Source organism: Elephantulus edwardii, unplaced genomic scaffold (genome assembly GCF_000299155.1).
Source record: "Elephantulus edwardii isolate Elephantulus edwardi_28Jun2011 unplaced genomic scaffold, EleEdw1.0 scaffold00042, whole genome shotgun sequence".
Lineage (NCBI taxonomy): Eukaryota > Metazoa > Chordata > Mammalia > Macroscelidea > Macroscelididae > Elephantulus > Elephantulus edwardii.
Window position 1 is genome coordinate 8,877,058 of NW_006399792.1, and position 9,536 is coordinate 8,886,593.

At 37.1% G+C, this 9,536-nt stretch overlaps 1 protein-coding gene across 8 annotated transcripts in view; it reads left to right on the top strand.

The window, feature by feature from the left end:
* Positions 1–9,245, top strand: part of SEC31A (SEC31 homolog A (S. cerevisiae)) — a 90,360-nt gene extending 81,115 nt beyond the window's left edge. For 6 of the 8 annotated variants that reach the window (XM_006885267.1, XM_006885266.1, XM_006885268.1 and 3 more), the window contains 4 exons: positions 13–279; positions 2,457–2,576; positions 6,471–6,542; positions 8,664–9,245. In XM_006885267.1, the coding sequence (XP_006885329.1) occupies positions 13–279; positions 2,457–2,576; positions 6,471–6,542; positions 8,664–8,843 (639 nt within the window). In that variant the 3' untranslated portion in view covers positions 8,844–9,245. The remainder of the gene's footprint in view (positions 1–12; positions 280–2,456; positions 2,577–6,470; positions 6,543–8,663) is intronic. The other 2 variants (XM_006885270.1, XM_006885273.1) reach the window with 2 other exon arrangements.
* Positions 9,246–9,536: the final 291 nt, after the last annotated feature.

Sequence of the window (9,536 nt, forward strand, 5' to 3'; positions counted from 1 at the left end):
CTCTTTTGAAAGATGCCTGAGAACTTTATGCCTCCTGTCCCCATCACATCTCCAATTATGAACCCTTTGGGTGATGCCCAGTCACAGATGCTGCCGCAGCAACCTTCCGCTCCAGTACCACTGTCAAGCCAACCGTCATTCCCACAGCCACACCTTCCAGGTGGCCAGCCTTTCCATGGCATACAGCAGCAACCCCTTGCTCAACCAGGCATGCCACCATCGTTTTCAAAGCCCAATATTGAAGGTGCCCCAGGGGCTCCTATTGGAAATACCATCCAGGTAATCATACATGTGGGAGTGGAATGGGGAGATGGCTCTATTTCTTTATTTTTAAGAATAAATATGTTTTATGATCATATCTAAATGTTGTTTCAACTTGGACAACTTAAAACATGTTAATGATTAAAAAGATAAACCATTTATGTATCATTTTCAGTTACAAGGCCACATCTAAACTCTCTGTAAAAAAATTGTATATTTACATTATGAATGATTATTATAACTTGCCAAATGAAATATTTCATTTGATTTGATTTAATCAGGAGCCACATTTTAAGATAAGTTGAATCACCTGAGCATCCTAAACAGAAACTGTTGTCCAAAAGTTTTTACTTTTAAAGTGTAAGAGAAAAATGCGTTATCTCTCTTTTATATATCTCTCTTTATATATATAAAACTTTATCATTGGACAGGGAGAAATATTTTTACTGGGTTTGACATACAGATGTCTATTTTGAAAGGTTGATAATGTAACATTTTTCTCATCTACCTGGCTTAACCTAAAAAATATTTATTTGATCTCTTCATAGTTAAATTTGGGTCCAAGGTTACCATAAAAAGATTGTACAAACTTCTACTCCAATTAGAAGCTAGTTTTATTTCTTTGACTCCTTTTATGCAGATTTGTAAATATTTTATCTCTTTCAGAAACATATGCTATTTAATCAAGCCAAAAACCTGGGAATCATCATTATCCTCTTTTCATTTCTATTTCTAATGTGTCACCAAATGTTGATGATACTTTCTAGATAACTCATGAATCCCTTCTTTTCTGCATTTCTATACTGCATGAGACTCTTAATTCTTTTGCTAGTATTCATCTACTTTGATCTATTTCTGATGGGGTTTTGTCTCCTTTTTGCTTAAAATATTAGTTTCCCATTGTTTTTAGGCTTAAAAGGCTCAGACCCTGTTCTTCCTTGCTGTCTCTCTCTGCTCTTAATAGTCCCTTGTATCACTATCTTTTATATATCCTTTTCCTGGTAAGGAATACTTTTAACTTTTTGCTTGATTGGTTAACTTGCTTACTCTTCAAGTATCATTTCCTAAAGAAAGCTTGCCCTTCCTTCAAATTCAGTTAAATTATCATTTGGCTCCACGAATGCTGACTTGCCACAGCTGCTACTTCACATACATTTATGCCATTATTTAACTTTCTCTTTCAATTGCCCATAAAACTGCCTAACGGCTGAGGTTCTTTTTCTAAATAAATTGTTATTTTTACTGGTTTGCTTACAAAGTTTGTATACATTGTTTTTCACCCAGATCTTTCCTATTTCCTTTCCCCACTCCTCCCTCTACCCATCAAATTGTGTTACCCTGTGATTATCCCCCCGCCCATCTTCACTCCTCTGCTCCTACCCTCCCTGTTTGGATCCCCATACCCATTTTACTAGTTACCTTTTTTCCCCTACAATAATGGTCATGTACAGTATTTGTCCTTATGAGACTGAGTTAGTTCACTTAGTATAATTCTCTCCAGTCCCTCTTAAGTTATGTAGTAATTTTCAAAATCAGTGCTGAGGTTATTTCTGTATTGGTTCATCATTACCTAGCCAGTGCCCAAACCAGTGCCTGGCACATAATTAATGCCCGATATTTTTTGAATGGATGAGCAAACAAACTAGCAAATGTTAAAAATAATGAATCATAACCTTAAAGTTATTCCTTTGTTCTTCTAGCTTACCGTCAAGAACATTATGATCTTTTCAGTTTTAACCTTTGCTTTGATCTTGCCATTTTGGTGATAGGTCAGTTAACAATTTGCCAGAGTGAAACAAGGTAGAGAATAATGCTAGGATAAACACAAAGTGGAACCAGAAGAGCAAACAGCTGCTCTTAGGAGCTAGTTCAGGGTTCTAATGTCTTTTTATGTCATGCTGATTTACTACTTCTCCATTTAATACAATACTTACTAAACTGTGTTTCCTAATCAGTCAGTTAACTTGCTATCTAATCCCTTTTATGTAACTTCAAGCTGTAGAAGAAGGATTATACTTTCTGCTAGATTTCTGGTTTCATTTTTACTTGAGTCTGGTGACTTCACACGTTCATTTTCTTTTTATTTGCCTGTTTACAAGGTGGTTGCTTTCTGTTTAGCACATAGCATCAGAGCTTATAAGATGCAGAGCTTCTGGCCATTTATGGTCATTTTGTGAAATCATTTTTTCTTCCAGCATGTACAGTCTTTGCCAACAGAGAAAATTACCAAGAAACCCATTCCAGATGAACACCTCATTCTAAAGACCACGTTTGAGGATCTTATTCAGCGTTGCCTGTCTTCAGCCACAGATCCTGTATGTACTTTTTTCTCTCTTATTTTAATTAAAATATGAAGCCCTTCTGTTTTAAGTTCTATAAGATTTATTTCTAAAAAAAATCTGAAAGGTTAAAAAGCTAGCACTTAATCATTGGCTTGACACATGCCGATGTCCATGTGTGTATGTTATTGTTGTTATTGAGCACTGTAGAGTTGGAACTGACCTATAACTGACCCTTCAGCAGGTTTTCAGTGACAGTAAATAAGTTTATTTCATCTTTACAGCAACCTGATGAGATGGATTTGGCATTTTTATTTTACAAATGAAGAAATGAAGGGGGGGGAGTTTAGGTAACACTCAAAATCACAGCTTAAAATTTGTGTCCAGGCTTGCTTTAGAATCCATGCTCTCTTAGTGAGAGAAGATCTTCATCCTGAAACCCACAGCGTCCCTTTTCAGCAGGAAGTAGCTAAGAGAATACGCCATCCCCTTTTCCTTATGACTCAGGGTGAAGTCTCTCTCAGGGAGGAGTGATAGGGAATGGCAAAGGACACACTGACAAAGAAGATTAATCAGAACTGGCTTTGACAAGCACTGTGGCATTTGGACAAGAACAAACTGGGAGGAGGGTAGAGAGAATAGTGCAACAAGGAATGAATGGAAACCCAAAATCTCTGTAAATGTTTATGAAAATTAATAAAATATAGAAAAAAAAAGAATCCATGCTCTTTCCTATTGTGTTGTTCTGTATTTCTTAAAAGATATGTAGTTAGGCACATACAGAAAGCATAATTGTGATCTGCAAGAAAACAGATATTTATTGTTTGTTTTCTTGAGCTATTGTAACTTCAAAAATATATTAAAAATAGTTAAATGTTTTAAATATTGGGATTATAATTGTAGTAAAGTAACTTACCTTGCTTGGTAAGGATGTCTGTCTTGTCAGCTACAACAAACATTCTACAAAGCCTGTCTTGTTTGATGAAATTTCAGTTTCTACCAACATACCCTGAATGTTTATTTAGACAGTGACTACTTGTCTGCTTAAGGAAGAAGAAAATACTCAGCTTCTGGACTTCGTTGTTTCATCAAGCATTGAGTATTATTATGTGCAGCCTTTTGCTTGTTGTGGAAAGCAATTTCCTGTACGGAAAATGTCAGGAAAATAGAAGCAGAGAGAATTAGCACCTTCTGTTCTGGGAATCATGGAAAGACCACTTAGGGAATGAAAGGAGCATATGAAGCTGATTGATAATTACGTTTCCATTACTACCTGTGTGCCCTGAGTAACTCATCTTTGAACTCATGGCCATTGAGTTGGCTCAAGTGGCATAGTGAGTAGTGGATGAGCTGTTAACCAACAGGCCGACTCCACCAGCTGCTCCACGGAAGAAAGATAGACATTCCTCCATTAAGATTTGCAACCTCAGAGGGTCACTGTGAGTGGAAACCAGCTCTACAGCTGGGAGTTTTTAAATTTTTCATAAGTATGTAACAAAACTCTGTCCTTTTGTGGGTAGGAATTATTACAGTTTGTTGAGTTTCACCTTTTCTGGGAGCCCTGCTGGCACAGTGGTTAAATTCCCAGCTGCTAACCAAAAGATTGTCAGTGTGGGCCCACCTTGAGCCTCTACAGGAGAAAGACCTGGTGGTACTCTGCTTCATTAAAGAGTACAACCTGGAAAACCCTTTCTGGTGATTCCGTTGAGTCTTCAGGAGGCTGCTGTACGTTGAGATTGACTTGAGGGCAACTCATAACAATAGCAGGTCACACTACTATCTTCCCCAAGAAAATCTGGGGACCCAGGAGCCCTGGGAAAGAAAGGAGCCAGGTACAGCAAGTTATTTATATAATACTTAGAACTACTTGCGGGAAAAGTTCTAATATTCTGTTCAGCTGCCTCCACCCTTTGAAGTAGGGTTCCTGCTGATGGCTATATAAGATTAATGGTGAGAATGGTCTATAAGAGTTCCCCTACACAAAAGCCATTGGAATCAGTAGTTGGAATACTTTTTCTAGCATGGCTTTATTTTCATTTTCACTTTCCTCATGCCCAGAATGCACAAAGTTATTTTGTAGCAAAATTTAATATTTATCCTCAGTGGCCTTATCTCTTCCTCTGTCCTCTTTAAAAGCCTTGTCTTTTCCTTTCTCAAAGATAGAAGATGTTCAGTGTTTAGGATTTTACTTATTTCCTTTAACATCTTTCATACAACTCCTCCCCAGTATGCCTGTACCTGCTTGTTCCAGATCTCTATTCAAATGTTGCTTTAGTCATCAGGCCTTTTTTTTACCTATATTAAGTTACACACAGCCTTTTTTTTTTTACCTATATTAAGTTACACACAACCTTGTACGCTACCCCTAGTACTTCTTTTTTTTAAAGAAAACTTACTAGAATGTGTGTGTGTGTGTACCGTTAAATCGGATCTGACTGGTACAGAAGAAGATTGCCCCTCCTTCTCCAGCAGAGCATCTGGTGGATTTGAACCACATACTTATGGAATTATGGTGCAGCTTCTTGCCAGTAGGCCACCAGAACTCCTTTACTCCCAGTACGTCTTCCTAGCACCTTTGTCCTTACTCTGTCAACTTACCACCATCTGCCAACAGTATTCCCCTTGTTCATTTAGAATTTTTTCCCTACCCACTAAAATGTGAATTTGACACACAGCTTATGTATCCCAGCACCTGGCACAAAGTTTTTATCAATAAATACTGAAATAATGGTGTTATTCCCAAGACTGTTGTGTAATAGACATTACCATTAGGTTAATTATCATTTAAAAACCTTACATTTAGTTTTGAATGGTTTTCCTCTCACTATAGTTACAGAAATAGGATTGAGGTGGGATATCCTTATTTTTTGTACTTACTTCTTAGTTCTCATGAGTAGCCAGAAGATATGTGATGATGTGTATAAATAGTATTTTTTTTAAAATTTTATTATTTTTTGTGTACCGTCAAATGGGATCTGACTGGTACAGGAGGAGATTGCCTTTTCTTCTCCAGCAGAGCATCTGGTGGATTCGAACTGTGTACCTCTGGGGTTGCAGTGTAGCTTCTTGCCACTAGGCTACCAGAGCTCCCTATAAATAGTATATTTTAAAGATAAAACAAGATTCCACAATTCACCCAGATGCTACCTCCTTCTCACATAATCCATAACTATACTTGAACCTTCTTATGTGTCACACGTTGATTCCTCTCAATAGCCCTTCCTACTGCTTAAAAAACAGTTGCTCACATCCTTAACATATATATATGTCAAGTGAGTGTGCAGTTCACATGAAATTCAACCAGCATTTTATTCTTTTAACAGATACTGTTGAGTCCTTGAGTAGCATACCTGCTTAATCTCTTGGCTACTAACCCAGTGGTTGGTGGAAAAATCCACTCAGAGCCTGTGTTAGAAACCTAGTGATCTACTTCAGAAAGGTCACAGCCATTGCAAACCCTATGGAGAACATTCTTACACTAGCACACATGGGGTTGCTGTGGATTGGCATCAGCTTGAGACCTCTCTGGATTTCTTTGGTCTCATATTTTGACAGATATCTTGTTCCACCAAAATGATTGCTGTCAAGTTGATTCTAACTCACAGCAACGTTTTAGGGCAGAGTAGAACCAGGGAGTATGAGCTAACCTTTATGCATGCAGAATGCCAAATTCTCTTGCTGCACAACTGATGGGTTTAAATTGCTGACTTTTTGGTTAGCAGGTGAGTGTTTAGTCACTGTGTAACCGGGGCTCTTCCGTTGATCATAGTTGCCTCATTTCTGTATATTCATATCTTTATTACATATATCTTCATTATAATACATAGAACTAGAATTCATCTTTATTATTTATTTAGTAAAATAAAATAGGACAGGTTCTTTGGATAAAAGTTAACAATCACAGTAACAGATCTTTTTTCTCTCCCACAGCAAACCAAAAGGAAGCTGGATGATGCTAACAAACGTTTGGAGTTTCTATATGATAAACTTAGGGAACAAACAGTAAGTTTTTTGGGGGGAAAAAAGCCTTAAGTCAATTAAGATAAAGACCTTTTTAAATATCACAAATGTTTGCAGGGTGTGTGTGTGTGTGTGTGTGTGTGTGTGTAAAAACTAGACTACATGATTAAAGGCTAACAAATATTTCTGAGGGTAACTTTGCATTTCAAAAACTCACACTCCTTGCTATCAAATTGGAACTGACTCATTTGCTAGTACATGAGTGACCCCTAATTCTCTAGAAGTGTCTCATCAGTTCACTCATTAGTATACTTAGGGATGAGATTGTCATGACAGCTATAAAATGAAGTTTGCTCTAAATTTTAAATTCCATTCCTGAAGAGGAGTTGACAGAACAGAGACACAGAGAGAGAGAGAGAGAGGTGATTGTGAGTATGTGTGAGGGAGAACAAAGTATAATTTTAACCTTTCTCATCCACTTCCTAAATAACATGCCTCCAGAAACCCTATGAACTTTGATAAAGTTGTAGAGGGCCTTTAGGCCTTTTGTTCATTGTGTTGCTATGAGTCGTGCTTGACTCAAAGGCAGTCAACAGCAACATAATAAAAACAAATGAAAACTGGCTTGTCTTGGCACTTTGATGATTGACCTTCTTTTGTATATTTTATATTACTTAAATGAAGAAATCCAATTGGGAAAGGTACCCGTTTTCTAGAAACCATTTGTGTATCTTTCTCATAGTCTAGGTTCTGACTTGCTTTTTTCCTCTAAAATAGCTGCTGCACCAAGGCAAAGCCAAATACTGCCACTGATTAATACGCAGGTTAATGTGCTGTAAGTAGGAAGAGAGCCAGCAAGAGTAAACATAGTGTGCCCATTCTATGTTCCCGGTCCATCATCTCTCTGATTCTTTTTATAATTGTTTTTTTATCAGTGCAAGTACTGAAACTAGAAAGAGAAAAAGAAATGAGACTTTGTTTTATATTTTTGTGTTTCAGCATTCCTTTACCCTCTTCCCCCTACCCAGAGCTATCAGATGAAGATAACCTTCTCTTATGAGAACCAAACCAGTCAAAGTTGATGTAAATAGAAAAAGTGGCTTCATAAAACATAGAGTCCTCTCTCCAAAGCCTAACTATGTATTCCAGTGACTAACTTGGGGGCGAGGACTTTAGATTTTATGATTTTGAGAGTTTATAGTGGGTGGGTATTATAAAAATTAAAAAAATTCAAAGCCACTGTCATTCTGTTAGTTGTAACGTTTAACAGCAATCCTATGAGAGCTCTAGTGGCATATAGGGTTATACATTGGCTGCTAATTAAAGATCAGTGGTTGAATATTATAGGATAAGATGGAACTGCGCAGTGGCGTTTCCAAGGTTATAAATCTCTATGGAAGCTGACTGCCTCATTTTGTCCTGAGGAGCGGCTGGTGCATCCAACCTGCTGACCTTTTTGGTTAGTGACTGACTGCTTTCACAGCCAGATTGCCTTCAGAAGTCTAAAAAGCTGTTCAGAATTGGTGAGGTGAAGACTCAGTGAGGCCTCTTGTCTTACTAAATGGAAGTTGACCAAAAGTTTATAGTCTCCAATAAATTGAACCTTTGCATTAGCTATAGTTAGGTCTTTAACCTTTTGTGTGCAAAGGAAATGTTTTTATTTTTATTTGTGTGTGTGTGTGTGTGTGTGTGTTCTGTCAAATTTTATTTGACTGGTACAGGAGGAGATTGCCCCTCAGTCTCCAGCAGAGCATCTGGTGGATTTGAACTACATGCCTCTGGGATTGCAGTGCAGCTTCTTGGCACTAGGCCACAAGAGCTCCCTATAAGGGAAATTTTAAAAGATATGAGAGGCTATATCTAAAATAATTGAAGAATTTTAGCTTTTGAGTAGAGAGAACCATTAGCATATCATCTCATGAACACCTGGATTAAATATATATATATAATTCATAAATAACTTCCTTTCATAAATGATTTTGTCATGGCCCGTTTTAGAAATTAAATATTGCTCGGTCCTCGGTATTATTTTTAGAAATATAAATTTTATACTTTTAATGTTTATTCCAAGCCTCTTTTGGACATCTAGTTTTGTTGTTTGTGAGAGATTTTGTGGGACATTCTCCTTTAATTTAATTTTTTTTCTGCGTTTTTATTTTTCAGCTGTCACCAACAATCATCAGTGGTTTACACAGCATTGCAAGGAGTATTGAAACTCGAAACTATCCGGAGGGATTGACGATCCACACCCACATAGTCAGCACCAGCAACTTCAGTGAGACCTCTGCTTTTATGCCAGTTCTCAAAGTTGTTCTCACCCAGGCAAATAAGCTAGGTGTCTAAACGGACAGCTTCACTCCCTGCCAAGATTGCCATTTTCCAAAGAAATATGTTTTAAAAAATGCTAAGATATGGACCATGTATCAATCCTCATTAGGATGTTTCTCTAGCATCCAGTCAAGAGCATTTATACTATTTCTGCCGTTACACTCACCTTAGAATTGCCCATAACCTGGGTACTTTTTTGTTTTAATCTTCTGTTGTCCACAATGATTTTCCTATTCTGCAGATAGTATATTTCCTGGATTACACATAGTATGGTTTCTTAAAGTCTTCTGATAAGATGTAGTTTTTAAAAGCTCAGTATACTTTTTGGAAAGAGCATCTGATTACAAGCGAAAACTAAATTTCTTTCATGTCCTCTCATCTAGCTCCATGTCAATCAGATTAAAGTGTGTAATCCTATTTTGTGTGTATGTAGTCTTTTTTTTTAACAGCTGCTCACAGTTTAATGCGTGTGTGTGCGTATTTTTAAGCTTTCACTTTGGTCCTGATTCAATAACCATATCTAGAGACTAGTCATAGGTTTTAGCAGATATTAGTGAAAATGCAGTCACTAGCTTTAAATATTTGTAGGGCAAGACAAACACTCAGTAGAATACAGTGAACTTTTATCTATTATATATGAATAAATCTTCCAGTATTCTGAGTTTTAAGATGCTGTGACCTCCATCTTATAGTTTGAGATTCATTTAC